Source organism: Morone saxatilis, unplaced genomic scaffold (assembly GCF_004916995.1).
Source record: "Morone saxatilis isolate NCDOM2014 unplaced genomic scaffold, NCSU_SB_2.0 Contig16, whole genome shotgun sequence".
NCBI classification, from domain to species: Eukaryota; Metazoa; Chordata; class Actinopteri; family Moronidae; genus Morone; species Morone saxatilis.
Genome location: NW_023339718.1, coordinates 302511 through 320798, shown reverse-complemented (window position 1 = coordinate 320798; position 18288 = coordinate 302511). Strand labels below are relative to the sequence as shown.

At 38.5% G+C, this 18288-nt stretch overlaps 3 protein-coding genes across 3 annotated transcripts in view; all 3 read left to right on the top strand.

The window, feature by feature from the left end:
- The first annotated feature begins 2264 nt into the window (after positions 1 to 2264).
- Positions 2265 to 5983, top strand: LOC118325423 (arrestin domain-containing protein 2-like). Its single transcript, XM_035658101.1, has 6 exons — positions 2265 to 2564; positions 3076 to 3133; positions 3655 to 3805; positions 3908 to 4004; positions 4602 to 4858; positions 4955 to 5983. The coding sequence occupies exons 1-6, from the start codon at positions 2267 to 2269 to the stop codon at positions 5216 to 5218; spliced, it is 1125 nt and encodes a 374-aa protein (XP_035513994.1). The 5' UTR covers positions 2265 to 2266; the 3' UTR covers positions 5219 to 5983.
- Positions 5984 to 7005: 1022 nt separating this feature from the next.
- On the top strand, positions 7006 to 12200 carry LOC118325655 (arrestin domain-containing protein 3-like). The gene is made up of 7 exons (XM_035658410.1): positions 7006 to 7402; positions 7956 to 8000; positions 8125 to 8185; positions 8840 to 8990; positions 9637 to 9733; positions 9805 to 10061; positions 10662 to 12200. Exons 1-7 carry the CDS (start codon positions 7141 to 7143, stop codon positions 10929 to 10931), a joined length of 1143 nt encoding a protein of 380 aa, XP_035514303.1. The 5' UTR covers positions 7006 to 7140; the 3' UTR covers positions 10932 to 12200.
- Positions 12201 to 12751: 551 nt separating this feature from the next.
- The window catches only part of LOC118325656 (arrestin domain-containing protein 3-like), a 6778-nt gene continuing 1241 nt past the window's right edge, over positions 12752 to 18288 (top strand). Inside the window, exons 1-6 of the mRNA XM_035658411.1 lie at positions 12752 to 13051; positions 15135 to 15179; positions 15288 to 15348; positions 15553 to 15703; positions 16043 to 16139; positions 16217 to 16473. Coding sequence (XP_035514304.1) covers positions 12790 to 13051; positions 15135 to 15179; positions 15288 to 15348; positions 15553 to 15703; positions 16043 to 16139; positions 16217 to 16473 — 873 coding nt within the window. The 5' untranslated portion in view covers positions 12752 to 12789. The remainder of the gene's footprint in view (positions 13052 to 15134; positions 15180 to 15287; positions 15349 to 15552; positions 15704 to 16042; positions 16140 to 16216; positions 16474 to 18288) is intronic.

Here is an 18288-nt window from a genome sequence, read left to right as displayed (position 1 = left end):
CAGCGTTCGGCTCTGATTTAAAGTTTGTCCGTTTTAAATCACACATATAATATATAATATATATAATATATATAATATATATATATTGTGTTCTAACATTAGGATAAAGTTAAAGCATCGTACTGCCTTAATTCACTTTTCAGAGTGTGTACTGTTCACTGTGGATTCTATTTCAGTTTAGGATTGAGTAAATTGAAGCATGTGGGGAAGATATGGTACGCTTTGAATGTTATCACCCTTATGCCATACCAAAGATCTTTATTATTGACAGGCCTCTTCAGTGTCCACTGTTAATGTTCAGATAAGATTCTGTTGTTCTTGCCTGAATAGAAATTATGTTACTGAAATCCCTTCTGGATCTTCAAGGGATTGTCTGAGATAAGGAACCTGCTTCATTGTAAATGCATTGTAAAAAGTCCTTTTGGACTTTTGGATATTATTTGAATAAACGTATCAACTGTTGTTATGGCATACGCACTGTTTTTTAAGTATACTGTGTAAAGAAGTAATGTGACTAGATTAGAAGTTTGGGCGCAATAAAAGTAAATGATGATTACGGAGAGCTACCGTGCAAACAGCTCAATGCTCGGCTGAACAGGTTCAATACAGTGCACTAAATTACTTATTTTGGTCCCTTCAGCAGGGCCGACGCTGCAAGTGCCGTGTAAACGTAATTCACTCTTTTTAGCCTAATTACGTATCATTTTGAACACCATCAGCTTAATTTCCTGGAGTAGAGCCGTCTCTTTATTCAGCCAGGCACTGACTCTGAGCAAGCCAGTATGTTAATATTCTCAGCTCTGCACATCTAACCCTGTTTACAGACTTTTGTTTAAAGTTTCATTATTTCATCCAAATGTGGGTTCACATTGTCTCAGGCCTTTCATATTGCTTTTGTGTAAAAAGTTATGTTTGAATGTGGTTGTAACCAATTTACAGAATTGTACCCTCTGTAGTAGGATAGTAGAATAATGTTTAAATAAAGTGGAATTAAAATGTTATGCTTTATGTGAGGTGTGTTTTTTTTATTATTTTTTTAATCTTCTAAAAACATATTGATTTTGCCCTTTTTACAGCCATGTTTTGGCTGTAAATATGGTGCAGTGCATATAGTTTCCTATGGGGGGCAGCAACACATAGGGTTACAGTGTGAGGAGCTGTATCATAATTTTTTCTCTATCTTTGACAAAGTGCCATAAACCTGTCAAATGGGTGCTGAAAACTACACGTTTCACGTAGTGGATGATGTGTATGATCATATCAACCCCAGCAAATAACAAGGACGTCACTGTCAAAGGTGAAGAAAGTAAAAAATCATCTGTTGTGCAAGGTGACTCTTTGACTGGTGATACCTTGACAGCTGGCCACATACTCACAGCTGTTTTCATGACAGCTTTAAGGACTGATATCCCTATGCTATGGACTTTCTATTTTAACAAGCTCTTTTTGGCTTTTTACATGACAAAATACCAGCAGATACAAATGTGTTTCACCTGGGGAATACATCTAAATTACTATATTACTATATATTGTCCATTCAGGCTATGGGCTTTGACATTAAATTTTATATTGTACTATAATAGGAAATATACTCAACTATAATATGAGTTATGATATAGTGTGTAGGGCACTGACACAAGATGGAAATAAAATCTGTTTGTTGTAATTATTAACTTCTTTTACCGGTGAAGCAATGTATGACTTACAAACATTTTACTAGAATAAGATACACCCATTTCTGTATGGTGCTTTCAAGCACGTTATTCTCACACCTTTAGACTTTAGGTGTACTTTCCCTGGATTCCATATACTCATTATTTCCAGCAACATGTTTGCCTGCATGATCCCTATTGTGTTTGACAGGTTTTAGACACACCCACATGAGTAGCAGCTGCCTGTAGTAACATATGCTACCGGTAAAGCTGACAGCACTTACATACAGAATGAGCTCATTCATTAAATGGTGGTGTTTAACCACTGCATTTATTTATGCAAGAAGCATGTATGTAATATTCTATTTACACCAATTTCCTTTCCCCAAAACATTATTTTATATTCTAGAGCCAATAATTCTTTGTTTTGCATCTATCAATCTGTTTCTTACAAGTAAGCAAGATTTATTGAAGTATTATGGTTTAATTATTAGCTAAACCAAAGTGTCTCCATGTAGCGACACACCTGACAACATATAAAATCTCCGTCTTCACAATCTCTCCCGCCACTTACTTTGTACTTATAGCTTTGCTTGGCGGTCACACAAAATATCATGTCGAATAATGTAAAGAGCTTTTCAGTGGGATATAATCCCATTAACAAGAGCAATATTTTCGCCAGTGGCAATCAAATCACAGGACAGATTACATTGGAACTGGAAAAAGAATGTAAAATAGATTCACTCAGTGTAAAGCTGAAGGGAAAAGCAGAAGTCAGTTGGACTGAAAATTATGGAAGAACAACTGTAAGGTACCATGCCAAGGACAAGTACTTCAGTATCAAGCAGTTTATCATTGTGGAGGGCCGGGGTAAGTCATCTACTTATGTCATTCAATTTGAAACAACCTATTGTAATCAGATTAATTAATTCATTTAATTGTGGAACTCTTTTTACATACAGTATGCTATCAATTGTTTTAGGACTGTTTGTCTTTTGTCACCTACACTGTTTTTGTCCAGCATTAAATGTATTTGCATAAAAACATGATACGCAGCATGATATACTTTTGGGGCATTGTTTCTAGATTTAAGGATATACATGAGGTTACATAAATGCCACAATCTGCATTTAAACATTTCTATGTACTGCAGGATTTTAGAAAAATCAAGACACAATGACCTAACATTCAAGTCTGATGTTTGTGTCTTTGTGACCCACTCACACTGACAGTAAACACAGGATATCACATGAAGCTTGTTCTTAGATTTTCTCCCACTTCTTTCTTCCTGGTTTTTGACTTTGGCCAGTGAAAGTGGACAACTCTGCTGACAAGAGTTAGTCTAAGCTACACATGTCTTAATTCAACCTCAACCTCAACGAGTGATGGAGGTCAAATTAAATATAACTTTACTGCCTTTCAGACGATCTTGTTTACCGGGGCTGCCATGTGTACCCATTCACCTTTCTGATCCCTGCACAGTGAGTAATTAGCCTAATCAACACTTAATATTACCTTTAAATGTCTTTAAACATGACCACGTTTCATTTTGTTCTTTATTTTTTGGCATAAGTAGCTATATAATGTAGTTCCTCTTGATGCTTTGCTCGACAATCTAAATATACTGCTACTGAAAGAGCTACTGTATGTTCACACTGCAAGCCTTAGTGCTCAATTCTGATTCAGTCTTCAATCTTATTTTTTTTAATGTGGCCCATATCAGATTCCATTGTGAACAGGTCATGGTCCTGAAATCTTGATGAGTGATGTAAAAGTCATATATATAGATACATATCAGACCTGTATCTGATTTGGACCACATATGAAAGTGGCCCGAATTAGAATGGAAAAGATCAGATTCCATGTGATTTGTGCTTTTCACAATAATTTGAGTCATATATGAGCAAAATAAATCTGATTTGGTTCACTTTGGCCTGCAGTATGAATGCGACCTTACTGTCACATCCACTCCATTTTTTTAACACATTGTCACCTCTTGCAGAGACCTACCATCGTCCTTCAAAAACTCAAGAGGAAAGATTGTGTACACACTGGAAGCAAAACTGAGCAGGTCAATGAGAATAGACAGCAAAGCTAAGGCGAAGTTCACCCTCGTCCATAATGGGAACCTAAAGAGTGATCCATCACTGATGGTACCCACCTTACAACACACACACACACACTGTGTGTTGGTTTTGACACTGCAGTAATGATAAGTAACACTATCTCTAACTAATTTGTCATTTTCCTGTCAGACTCCACAGCACAGTAACACAGAGAAGAAAATGAAGCTCTTTACATCGGGAGCCGTAGGCATGGATGTAAATATTAACCGGACAGGATTCCACCAAGGTAATTTTATTGAATTATACATTAATTTCACTGATTATCTTAACAGTGGGTTCACAGTTGAACCATGTGTAGCTCAAAGTCCCTTTGCTCATGGAAATGTTTTATGGTCTAAAGATAAGACAACAACAAATGAGACCTGAGATAATATCTTCTCTAGGTTGAAGGTATTGGTCCTTCAGAACACACCGAGCAATTTCAGAAATGTAATTTGAAAATAATTGTCAAGCTTTGTATTCAAATCTAGAATATAACTTTTGAAAAAATAAATATCACGTTATGCTTATGGTGGCTATTGTAAGCAAAGTTAAGATCGAAAGCTGAGCTACTGTAGAAACATGGTAGTTTAACATGGCGGACTCCATAAAAAGAGGATCCGCTCCCTTTGTAGATAAAGACAGCTTATTCTAACAATTTCTATTTTCAGGTGACTGTACACTCATAAAAACATACCTATGAATATCATATACCATGAATGCCAAAAGATACTCCAAAATGCTACACACTGGACCTTTAAGAGAGTAAGAGGCGTGATCATATTTAAGAGAGCATGTTTTGTGATTACAACCATTGTGTAATAAGTGCTGCTCTGTTTTGCAGGAGAAGGAATAAAGGTTGTGGCCTCCATTCATAACAAATCATCTCGTGAGATTAGGCCCAAGTACTGTTTGTATAGGAAGTACAGTTACTTTGCAAAGGGGAAGAGGAGAGTTGAAACCAAAGACATCCTGAAAGAGGTGGGCGACGCCATCCCGCCATCTGCAGGTCAGACCGTCACCAGGATCATCACCATCCCTCCCACCACGGGTATGTCCATCTTAAACTGCAGGGTCCTCAAAGCAGAGTACAGGCTCAGGGTGCGTATCTTTCTTCCCAAAACATATCACTATGTCTTTATGTCAACTGGGCTGGACGATCATTATGACAAGTGCTGACTAGGTCTCAAACCACAGGTCTATCTGGATGTCAAATACGCTTCAGACCCAGAGATCAAGTTCCCCATCGTCGTTCTGCCGGCTCTACAGGAGCCTGATGGGGAGGATGTGCCTGCTTATCCTACCTTTGGATTTGAAGCATTTGCAAGCTCAGACATGCCAGGAGGAGCAAGCTTCCTACAAAATCCAACTGCCTCAGGCCCTTCTGCTCCACCTCCACCCTATGGGACTTATGGGATGTACCCCTCTTTGATGGATTTCAATGGAAGAAGCTCAAAATAAATTTAGAGGGCACAGTGCTCTTTTTAAATTCACAGTATGAGACATGACTCTAAATTAGGAATTACTGCAACAAGGTATAGTATAGTAGTATAACACATTTGTGCTTAATCCTTGTTGTCCAGGTAAAATGGCAAGAATGGTGACACTGAAACAATGTCTTTTTTTAAATATTTAGAATATTTATAAGAATGATTTCAATTTAATAAATTAAGGAACGAGGGGCATTGATCAGCTCCTGTATGATGACTATGACTACATGGCCAGTAAATTACTACACTTGATCTCATGGTTTTGTCGTTGTAGATTATGCCACAAAGAATGTGGATTTAGATATGCTTAAATAAGCAATAAATATAAATTAGCATAATCTACTTTACCACAGAGAAAATGCAGTTTTCAGTATTTCTGGTGTCTGACAACAGAATACTTACATGACAAATGTGTACTTTCAAAACTATAATAACTTTGTAACAGATGGATTTCTGAATATGTAATCTAACCTCTTTGCCACCAGCTACAGTATATGTAAATCAGAACCGTGGAAAAAGAGGATCTGACAAACAGGAGCACTCTAAAAGAGATACTGCGTACTTTTTAATCCCTTACTCTCCTTATATCTCTGTGTAGAAATGGAACTGGAATAGTAAAAATCCCGTATGGAAAAATTCCACGAGATAGAGATCAGTCACGAGATGCACTTGGTCACAAGATGTTGCCATACTCTATTGTCACCAGTGAGCCTGAACGTTTGACATGTGTACTTTCTTTCCACTGGAAAATAAAATCTGAATAAGTCACAAGCTGGTTGTAATCATTGTTCATAGGAAAATAAGATAATGACCTTTATGATCAAAAGTGGGCTGGAGGGTGTGTCTTGTGTCTGCTGATTTCATGTGAGACAGCTTTGACATTTAAGGTGATAAAGATCATGCTCGTGAAGAAAGTGGATGGAAGGAATTTATAAAGTGCATTATGCAGCAACTTTTTTTTGCGAAACACTTTTTAGGTATAAAAAAATCCTTAACCCTACTTAAACAATCTTCTGAAAAAGGTTATGCTTTAAACATATACTCCACAGGGTCTATATTTGTATTTTATTAGTAAAAGCTAAGAGCTGAGAGCAGTTTTTTTTCATTCTTTTTTAAAATAAATGAATAAAAGACAGAAAAATAAGATGAGCCCATAAGGTAATGGGTAAAGGTTAAATACAATCCAGAAATGTTTCACTTTGGTAACAACATGAACATGTTAAACTGGTATAACATTTTAAACATTTTTTTTTAAACATTTTAAATACACATGTGCAATAGTTTGTTACGTTTATACTTTATTTATGCACCAAATTATGGCGTTACACTGAATAATTGAAGTGATAAAGCCTAACGTAGGTTATGTGTACACCAATCATGGGTCAAAACATTGCTAACTTTGGCTGAATTACAGGGCAAGTGGTGGCACGAAATGAAGATCCCATTGAGAGCCGACAGAGCCGGTTCTTATTGCTGAGCTGAGCCAAAAACCTGGATCACTGAATAAGGACTAACATTCCCATCATTAGATCAAGTTTTTGGGGGCAGGACCGAACCATTTCTTGTAAATACGGAGGGGGGTGTTTACAGTTTCGCCGCAAACAAGAACATTTAAATAACCCGTTAGTTTTATCAGTACCCTTGTAACAATGTTAATACAGTATTCTATTAATGAGGATGGGTTAATGATTTAATATCGGGGAAAAAAACCTAAGCTAACCCTATGTTCTTATCATTTTTAGGACCCTTGTCAGTCTCATGCCCCGGTCCTTACTTTCTCACGAATACCCAAAACACGGCGCCCCTGGACCCACTCTCCGTAAAAGATAGAGCTTTTTTCTTTGTTGTGAGTTTTTAAGTTTATCTCTACCTTTTCCGTAACCTCTACGCATCATGTTGAGCACCGTAAAGAGCCTCAAAGTTACTTATAACCCGGTGAATGAGGAAAACACGTTCACCAGCGGCGACTGCGTTTCGGGTCAGGTCACACTGGAAGTCGCCAAAGAGTGCCACATAAAGTCCCTGTTGATTCAGTTCAAGGGGAAAGCCCGTGTCCTGTGGACCGAGACCTACGGGCAAGTTACTGTCGCGTACTACGCCAAGGACAAGTACTTTAGCATTAAACATTACTTTATTGCAGACAAAGATTTCAAAGGTAGGTAAAGTGAATAAAAAAATCGTTTAATTGTGCAGAAAAGAACAGCATGTTCACTTAAAGGCGTTGCATAAATACATAGATCCAATTTAAAAACAATAGTAGCCTGATACAGGAAACAAATCAGCTGTAATGTGGATGCAGAGATGCTCACACAGAGTTGGTTGGTGTGCATGCAAAGTTTCATCCAAAACAGATGACAGATTGCAGTGTGTTCTGTGTAAACTGTGTAAAAAGCTAAAACAAAATATTGAACATAGGATTTCATCAAATGTTGTTAATACATGATTGGTAATGATTAATTGATGAGAAAAACAACAGGGAATGTTTACGGCATTTTATCATGATAATATGACCTGGTTCCAGCTAATACCAGAGAATATTCTGTTTCATTTTATAATGTGATATACACTGAACTTCTTTTTAGGTTCATTTTACAGAAATTGCGATGGGCCCTTTTAACTAATTTCTAAAATTTTTAGGGCTGATGTTTAAATACTTAAGCAACAAATGTTCATTGCTGTTAATTTGGTGTGCTTTTTTCTCTCTCCAGGAGATGACAACCAAACACTACTGACAAGCCAGGATGGAGAAACATGTGAGTATTTTGTAATTCTGTCTGTGGCGAGGCCCTTACATCCAAAGAGCTGTAGTTCACACCTGAAAACTTGGTTGTAAACATCTTCTTTACTTTAGCCTTTAAGCTTCATGTTGCTTTCCAGACAGCAGTGTTGTGGCCCCAGGATGCCATGTTTACCCGTTCACCTTTCAGATCCCCGGGGAGTAAGTAATTTAAATCTTTTAAAGCTGTGTGGGATTTTGTGGCGTCCAGCAGTGAAGTTTATAGCAGGGAACTGAATACCACAATATTTATAGACACGGCTGTGAAGTGTGTAGGAGAAACTACGGTGGCCATGGGACTCGCAAAAAACACAAAAGGCCCTATCTACAGCCAGTGTTTGGTTTGTCAGTTCTGGGCTTACTGTGGATATATGGCAATTCAAAATGGCGGACTCCATGGAAGGCGAGTGTTGATAAAAAAATAAATAAAAACGTCTCATTCTAAGGTAACAAATGCTATATTTAGGTATACACTGATGAACAAATACCTTTGAATATATTTAATTTCTGCTATTAGATCGTCCTAAATGTTACACACTCCACCTTTAATAGTTCCATAATGAATTGGACAAACCGTTATCTTCTCCAGACTTTATTTTAATATCGTAGGCCTACTTGTATATTATCTAACAAAAAGCCATCTTAATATATTCAACCACAGGTTTTGCAACTGTAGTTTCTTTTGATAGAATACATTTCGTTGTGTTATTTTCTAGACCCACTAATTCATTTGAGTGCTTACTTAGTGTATGTGCAGTGCTTAAAAAATGTCTAATCAGTTCCTCGTGTTCTTCTGGCTTTCCGCTTGTGCTTTAGAAATATGCCCTCCTCCTTCAAGGGCTCTGCTGGTAAAATTGTGTACTCGCTGAAAGCCAGGCTGAGCAGATCAATGAGGATCGATAAGAAAGATTCAACGAAGATTAACTTTGTGACGAGAGAAGACATGTGCAGTGATCCTGAACTAACAGTATGTGCCGAGTTACGTCTTCATTCCTGGCATTCCAACAGGGAAAAAAGTCTTTGAGGTGGTGACAGCCGGTGAATGACTACAATACAGCCCTTCTGGAGTACCTAAGGAGGTGCGCTTAATACCCAAAGTGGATATGATTTCCGTATTTGCATTTGGCAAACCCACGCTGTGTAAACACAGCTTTAAAGATACACACAACCAAATCAGGGTTGTTGGTGAAACACTTTTAGCCCATACACTGAAATTGAAATGGTTGATATTTTTTTGTGTCCCTTGTAGAGGTATTATCTAATGGTTATTTAAAAGCAGCTACAAGGACCTTTCATCTTGATTCTGGAACCCCCTGTGGACGAATGTGGTAGTGTTTCCATCAGCTTGTTTTGTCTGATTTTTAGGGTATTAAAAATAACTATATAGAAATACGCAGTCTTCTCGCTGATGGTCTTGTTGGTTAATATAGGTCATATAGAGGCATCAGTATTAAATTAACACTGTTCCATAAGCAGCTAAAAACTCCTTGTTGAGCTGTTGAATTGGCTCAGTTAGCACAGCGGGCACCAGACATTTGATAGGTTAAGTGTTTTCTTTTCTCTCTGTTGTTGTTTAAGTGTATTGCATTATAATTAATCTGGTCTCCTTTCAGACACCACAGCACGAGTGTAAGGATAAGGAAATTAAAATGTTCTCCTCAGGAACAGTAGCCATGGACGTGGACATTGAAAAGACAGGTTACTTCCAAGGTGAGAAATGATATTGACACGTATTATTCTCGTATCAAGGATTGTTTGGACATTTCTGGTCTGTTTTGCAGGAGAGGGAATAAAGGTTCTGGCCTGCATTGAGAACAACTCGTCCCGTGAAATCAGGCCCAAGTACTGTGTGTACAGAAAGCACAGCTTCTTTGCAAGAGGGAGGAGAAGACTTGATACTAAAGACCTCTTAAAAGAAGTGGGAGAGCCTATCCCTCCTTCTGCTAGTGTAAAGGTCTCAAGAGTCATCACCATCCCCCATGATATGGAGCCCTCCATCCTCAACTGCAGCATCCTCAAGGCAGAGTACAGAGTGAGGGTAAGGATTAATGTGACCAGGGGCCTCAATTATAAAAGTCAGCCTAGATTCCATCCTGAAATCCATCCATCCATAAATGGTCAATGCAAACGACCTCATGAATAGGCTGACGTGTGTGCGGGTGGTAGGTTCGCTCTCTCCAGCACCCAACAGCAACCAGCAAACTGTGTCGTGTGATTAATTAACAGTGTTATGAGTCAGTGTTTAATTTGGGTTATTTGATCCACAAACCAGCGCTTACCTCCCACTAAAATAAAACAGCGTACCAACAGAGGCTGGTAGCGAGTAATATATATCCACAATTAGAGGAAGGCATATACTGAAATGTAGTAGTTATGTGCGTTTTAAACTTAATGTATGTGTTTTAATCATAGGACTGAGCTTTATTTTCTCATCTTACCATCTGGCATTGCTGATTCATCTACAGCTTTTTCCACATATGATTTCTCCATCAATCCGAGCTTTTGCAGGGAAACGTGGCACATGTGGTATTTAGTGACGTTAATTAAAATATTAATACTACTGTAATACTGTTGTATAACTCTGGTGAAGAAGAAGAAATAAAATCTAACAATATAACATCAGTGGTGTTTTCCACAGGTCTACCTCGATGTCAAATATGCCTTAGACCCAGAGATCAAATTTCCCATAGTCATCCTGCCGGCCGCTCAGGCTCCTGCTATGGCACCACCACCTGCTGCTTCTGGCTTTGGATTTGAACCATTTGGGAACACAGAACCACCAGCATGGGGCGTACCACCGCAACCAACAGTGGTACCAACAGCACCTCAACCTTTGGATGCCCCACCTCCTTATGGAGCATTTGGAATGTACCCTCCTCTGACAGATTTTGGCAATAAATATCAGTGACAGGCCTGTGAAGGAAGTTGAACAAACGACTGGATATGTATCACAATACAGTGGGTTTCTTTTTACTTTTTTAAAATGTATTTGTATTTGGTATTCTGGTCAGAGTGAAAGTGTTTGGTGGAAACCACCACTATATGCACTCTATGTTCCATAGCTCTTTTGTCCTATGTAAAGGGAAGTGTTTATGTATGTATGTATGCATGTGTTAAAATATGTCACATTTCCAAAATAACTTTACAAATAGTGGATCCTTGCATAATTTCAGATACCAGTGCCTTCTAAGCTGCAGGATTTTGCCCTGTGTGTGATTCTGTGAAGGTCACAGCAACTCATGGAGAAAGGAGGCTGCACTTTTTATATTAGTGTCTAGTGAGAGAAGACTTGGAGACTGTTACAGTAACTTAAAGGTCCACTGTGTAGCATATAGATATATTTGTGGTTATGGAATACAGTATTCATAGGTTTTTATTAGTGTATAATCACCGAAAAACTAGATTTGTGTTTTCATTACCGTATGAGTTGTCTTTATCTACAGAGAGAGCGGGTTGAAAAACAGGCAGAGCTTTCCTGTTTCAGATAGTACTGCAATATTTTCTGTATGATCTTTGACAACACTCTAAAACACAAAGGTGGCTAAACAGTTTCTAACCAAAGAAACATGCTGGAATGCAGCATAGCATAGCTCTAACAATACCTCACAGAAGTCTCATCTGAAGCGGGTCCTAATTTAGGTAGACTCACGTTACCAAACGTTTGGAGCGCCTACCAATCGTCTGGGGATTTCTAAATGCAGGGTAGTCAGGTTATATTGTGAGAAGCAGAGTGATGAATGCTAAGTCAAGAAGTGTGTATGTAAATGATCAAATGTAACCTAAAGTGTATAATCCTCCACTTTGTTGTTTGTGCTGTGACCAAAGTCCTTTGATTATAATTTAATTGAACATTTGGTTATGATTTTATGTTGTTCAGTAAAGGTCTGGCAAAACTCAGCAATATGTTTACCTCTCTGTAATCACCTTATCTTACCTTGTTGGAGTAACATTTTGTACTTTCAGGAGCGTAAATCCTTAGTTTTATGGTATGCAGAATTGTTTAGCAAACTGATAATGAACTGAGGCTCAGACAAAGGAGTGACTAAATTAAAATAACCAGCGGTGGAAGTAAAGCATTTGAATATGCCCCAACAAGTAAAAGTCTTACATGCAAAAGTAAAATGTAACCTATATAAGTAGTATTAGCAAGGTGCACTTTTAAAATAAAGTACTCATTGTGCAGTAAAATGGTCCCTCTCAGTGTTTTACTGTAATGGGGGGGTTGGGGTTTATAGTTTATTTATCTTAAGAAGTGGGAGCCCATAAAGGAAAACCCTAATCTAATCATTTAGTTATATTATATGTTATACTATATCCATACATATAGTCAATACATAGCTTTCAATGGATATGGGGTATGAAACTGTAATCTGAAAAGTAAATTAGTAACTAAAAGATGAATGTAGTGTAGTAAAAAGTAGCAACAATATTTAAATCTAGAGAAGAAGAAAGTTGTATAATAGAAATACTCAAGTAAAATAGGGGCCGAAGTACCTTAAATACACATTCAAGGTACTTAAGTATGGTACTTTATGAAAAGTAATTAGATTTCACCTTCTTTCCATCCATCTTCTCTCCAAGATATCTAAGCACAAGACAGAGAAGGTGACCATGGTGAATAATAATGAATGGATTTTGGATAAATAAGTGCGTTAGGGGAGGAGGGAAAGCAGGGTACACCTCAGGAATGGGACACACCCAGTGCGGAAGTGGGACGTGGTCCTTATTTCCTCGGTCTCAGCCTGACTTTACTTTAATTGCGCATCATGTCGAGCACCGTAAAGAGCCTCAAAGTCACCTACAACCCCATCAATGAGAAAAACACCTTTACCAATGGTGACTGGGTCTCTGGTCAGGTCGCTCTGGAAGTGGCCAAAGACTGCCAAATAAACTCGCTGTTAATTAAATTCAAGGGGAAAGCCGAGGTCATGTGGACCGAGAGGCACGGTCAGACGACTGTCGTCTATCACTCCAAGGAAAAGTACTTCAGCAATAAACATTACTTCATCCGAGACAAGGATGCGAAAGGTAAGTGGGTAAATTAAACAAAGTATTGATCTTTTTTATTTGCATGGACTGGCTGCTGTGCACAAGTTTCCATGATAGAGGCTCTCCGATATCAACGGCATGCTGATATATGTCACTTAAACAAACAAACAAACAAACAAAATCAGGAAACAAATCAGTTTTAATATGGAAGACGGGGTGCAGTACTGTGGATGATGATGATGATGTTGGCTTTTTGCAAAATTACTAACAAAACACAACTTGCAGCGCTTTTAATAAAACTTCCACGCACGTTCAAAACAAAACAGCCTCTAAGAAAGCCTTTTCCTTATTGACTCTATTTGTTTATGTACAATGTGTACAGGTAAAACAATAATGTGACCATGTTGAAGGATAAACTAGAAGAGCGCACACAGAGCGCAGCTCCCCGCCAGGTGTGTCCAGGTGATCCCAGATAAACAGTAAGAGAACACCTGCAGGGACAGACAGTGTGTAACGTAACGTATGGATGTACTCTGTTTACAATGCATGCCTGGCATTGTTGACTCCTACTACAGTGAGATCAGTCCGTTAACGCTTTCCTCCGACTCCTCTCGTCCTGATATTGTCACAGTAACCTACATTCATCTGGGGGGAGCAAGAACCATTACGCAATAACCGAACACGCCCCCTTTTTTCTGTGAACGCGCACAGCTTCAGATTGAGCCGACACCGACCTCTTAACCACCGCCTGTCAATCAATCAGTGCGTTTACCTGGACCCTCCTCGGTAACCCCGAGTTAAATCAGCAGGTTAAAGTCCTCCAGGCGGCTCGGCTCGACGTCCTGCAGAACAGATGACGCAACACGTTGGCACGTTGGAAGGCACGTGAATGTGTTTATGTGGCAGATCGCCAACTTTTGCTTGCGCGAGTGTTCGTAGAGAGGGAGATCTAACAAACTGTGACAAGTTAAACAAATGCACGTAATCCGATTACAATGACATGTAGTTAAAAATGGGGATTATTTAGCAGGAGTTTCATTTTTTTCTCTAAAAATGCAGAGCAGAGGAAACGTTTTTAATGCTAAACATGTTTTTCCGTTTCCATTTTCTTTTCAAAGGTCACATGGTTTTGTTGTCTTATAATATATATATGCAATATATATATATATATATATATATTATAAAAACACACTTGCATCAATTTTTATTCACATTTTTTTCTCTTGTTTTTATTCACATATTTGGTGTTGAAGTAATCCAAAAGTAACGGGAAATAATCGTGCTACCTTCCTGTAATATTGTGATACTTGGATTAGGTTACTGACTGCAGTTTGAACAGGTAATTAGTAACTGTATCGGATTACATTTTTAAAGCAACCCCTCCCAACTCTACTAGTAGGTTATTTCCTATGTAACCATTTTAGTTCTGCTTAACTCTCCACCTTAGAAATATTTAAATCTGCTTTTCCCCTTCTCTTTTACACACACACACACACCAGCTTGCTCTGCCCTGCCTCTGTCTGCTTCCCTCTCCATATATCAAACAGGCTGTAGACCTGTGTTTCTGCTCTGTTGACCTTCGTGGTCAGCAGTATATATATTTTATGTAGTCGCCCTAGAAACATAGGTCACGTTTAGTATTTCTTCCCTTGCAGTCTTTCACAGCTGCAGGTGAGCCACGTGTGGAGGAGGCTTGCCAAATGAAAACCGAAGTGTTGCTTTATCTGCTGCGTGCTTGTAAAATAAATGATTAGAGTTGAAATGATCAGCATTTCCTGCTTCTCAGTTGTGAGAATTGATATTGCTCTTATTAGTTAGTCGATGTTTTCGGTGCTGTTTGTCAGCAGGATTATGAAAAAACTGAATTGAATGAAGCTTGGTGAAAGCAGTGCCAAACAGGAACCCATTAAATTTTGGGGTGTGAACATACAGGAAAACATACCAGCTGTGAAAACAAAACACCTCAGTGGTGACTGTCGGTGTCTGCGCTCTCTCGAGTGTTCTTGTGGTTTGTCTAATGTGATACTAAGCTCGTAAAAATTGCAATTTTTAGACCCAATGTTTAATGGCCCAATAACAAATGTTTAATAGCTGTTAATTCAGTGTGTTGATTTTTCTTCAGGAGATGACAACCAAACACTACTGACAAGCCAGAATGGAGAAACATGTAAGTATTTCACAAATCTGTCTGTGGTGAGGCTCTTACATGCAACAAGCTAGTTGTAGTGGTTGTAAAACCACCAACAGCTACCAATAGTTTCCTGTTGCTTTCCAGACAGCAGTGTCGTTGCCCCAGGATGCCATGTTTACCCATTCACCTTTCAGATCCCGTTCCAGTAAGTAATCACTCTTTTAATGTATTTGATGTATTTAATGTGTTTATTTTTGTACAATACTTTAAATTAGGCTGTGTTGTTTAATCAACCAACTGTATAAGTATTTGAGTGTTTGGTTTTGTGTATGTGCAATGCATAACAAAAAAAATAAAAATGTCCAGTCAGTTCTTCGAGTTCTTCTTGCCTTCTGCTCTTGTGCTTTAGGAGTTTTCCCTCCTCCTTCACTGGTTGTGTTGGTAAAATCGTGTACTCACTGGAGGCCAGGCTGAGCAGATCAATGAGGATCGACAAGAAAGATTCAACGAAGATCAACTTTGTGACGAAAGAAGACCTGAGCCGTGACACTTGGCTAATGGTATGTGCTGAGTTACCACTTCATTCCTGGCATTCCAACAGGGAAAAACATGTGTGGGCTGGCGATAGCAGTCGCATGACCAAAATACAGCCCAACTCCAGATGCCTCCAGGAGAGAGTTTTTGCATTCATTTGCATTCAGCAAACCCACACTGTATAAACACAGGTTTGAAAATGTACACAACCTGTTCAGTGTTGCTGTTGCTGTAAATTGAAATTGATAAAAATTAGCAATACACCCTTTGAATTGGCTCAGTTACCACATCAGAAACTTGAATTAATAGGTCTTTTTCACTCTGTTGTTGTGTACTGCATTATAATTAATCTGGTCTTATTTCAGACACCACAGCACGAGTCTAAGGATAAGAAAATGAAAGTCTTCACCTCAGGAACAGTAGCCATGGATGTGAATCTTGAAAAAACAGGCTTCTTCCAAGGTGAGAGCCCCTAAAATTGATATTGACACTTACTCGTCTCGTAAGGGTTGTTTTGACATTTCTGGTCGGTTTTGCAGGAGAGGATATAAAAATTCTGGCCTGCATTGAGAACAACTCGTCCCGTGAGATCAAGCCCAAGTACTGTGTGTACAGAAAACACAGCTTCTTTGCAAGAGGGAAGAGAAGAGTCAACACTAAAGATCTCCTAAAGGAAGTGGGAGAGCCAATCCCTCCTTCTGCTAATGAAAAAGTCACAAGAGTCATCACGATCCCCCATGATATGGAGCCCTCCATCCTCAACTGCAACATCATCAAAGCAGAGTACAGACTCAGGGTAAGCATCTATATGTCCATTGTTACATATGCACAAAAAAATCATGTCTCCTGAAAAGGGGTTTATTGACATTGTAGGGAAGTCAAGACAAACGTAAAAAGGATATTGGGTATTGTTATGTCTCTTTATGTAGATGAGTGTCTCCTAGTTCTCTGCTTCCTGACTTTGCAGCACAGTAACTTAGCAAGCTTCCTCAGTGTCAGTGTTTTTACACACATCCTGACTTCTGTTTAGTACCCTACAGCTGCATTTTGCAGAACCAGAAGGCTGTTGATACCGTAACTCTCTCATTTGGTGTGGATGCTAAGTCATCAACCATATGTCCTTCTACTTTTTTTAACTACTTCCACATTTTTCAACGTAGAAACTTCATTCAAACGTCAAAACATTCAGCTCAAGTAGTTCAAGTAGGCTCTATTTCTTATTAATACCTTTTCATACTTTCTGAAATATTACAATTTTTAAGACGTTTTACCCCATTCATTCCTTATGGATAATTCTAAAGCTATTATTTGACGTTCAAATCCCAATAAAACAAAAAACTTTTTTACGAATGGAATTACGATGGAAGTCAATTAGAAAATCCTTCAAACCCACTCATCCTCATCCCTCAACCTCTTCCCATGAATTCATACATTCACACAGGAAGTCCATTCACGACAAGCTGGACTTTCTGGCATTAATTCAGCTTTTTTATACCTTTGATAGTTTTGCCACATTCTCAGTTCAAAATTCATGAAGATTTCAGCCCTTCTGCGATTTTTCCATTACTGTGTAATTGCACTGAATGTTTAGAGCTAGAGTGGTGGACATTATAACTAGAGTGGACAGAAGATTCAAAATCGTATAAAAATGATGTCTTAAATTTTTCACTCAATTTGTACATCAAAGTATAGGAAAACTTGTGACGGTCACAGACATGTGACTGTGGAAGCAAACTGACTTACGGGTTCGTCTTTATGAGCTTCCAAGCGTCAGGAGCACCGACCAACTGCCTCATTTACTTCCATTATAAATAGGAGAAAACAGCTAGTGTGGTCACATTTTGGACTCTATAGACTCAAATCTTATCACGTGGTCAGCAGGCTCTCTTCTCACCGATATTATCCCTATTTTGCTGATAGGAGTTACAGTCTGGGCCGTAGAAACACAAACATGAGTGGTGTGCCTCAGCCAAAATCTCTATCTAATGAAGCCTCTCAGGCAGGAGACACACAGGAGCAGGCAGCATCACCATGGCAACACACGGCTGAATGAGATGAGATGACAGACGAGCAAAGAGATTGACAGATGGACAGACAGATAGACAGACAGATTTTGAAGTATTCTTTAACTTTCTAATATTCAAGATCTTGACCACATTCTGACATGTATTCAACTTTAAAGCAATTTGATTCTCACTTGTCTACCTCTACGTTTCATTGTATTCAAACTCATTACTACACTTTTTCATCTTATGTCTAATCAATCAGTTGGAAACAATATTAAACCTTATGAGATATATTTAAGTGTTTAGTCTTATTCAAAGTAATTAGCCCCTTTCCAACTACAATACTCCTTCCGTTACTTCCAATAAATTAAAGCCAGCGATTCAGTATATTGACAGCTCTTCAACACACCTTCAAATCTTCCACCTTTATAGATTATTAATATTATTTAAAGAGTCAGCAATTCAGCGTAGTGTAACCTGTTAAACAGTTCAAATATTCCACATCATTCAAACTGTTTCAAAGCCAGCGATTCATTCTCTAGTTGTTAATGATGTTTTCCGAATTAGTTGGTTATGCACATAGAATGTTAAAGGGGAACTTGGCA

Coding starts and splice junctions, on each gene's coding strand:
- LOC118325423 (XM_035658101.1), top strand. CDS start 2,267: ATGTCGAATAATGTAAAGAGCTTTTCAGTGGGATATAATCCCATTAAC. Junction 2,565..3,075: donor TCAATTTGAAACAACCTATT/GTAATCAGATTA, acceptor ACTGCCTTTCAG/ACGATCTTGTTTACCGGGGC. Junction 3,134..3,654: donor ACCTTTCTGATCCCTGCACA/GTGAGTAATTAG, acceptor CACCTCTTGCAG/AGACCTACCATCGTCCTTCA.
- LOC118325655 (XM_035658410.1), top strand. CDS start 7,141: ATGTTGAGCACCGTAAAGAGCCTCAAAGTTACTTATAACCCGGTGAAT. Junction 8,991..9,636: donor GCAGTGATCCTGAACTAACA/GTATGTGCCGAG, acceptor GTCTCCTTTCAG/ACACCACAGCACGAGTGTAA. Junction 9,734..9,804: donor AAAGACAGGTTACTTCCAAG/GTGAGAAATGAT, acceptor TCTGTTTTGCAG/GAGAGGGAATAAAGGTTCTG.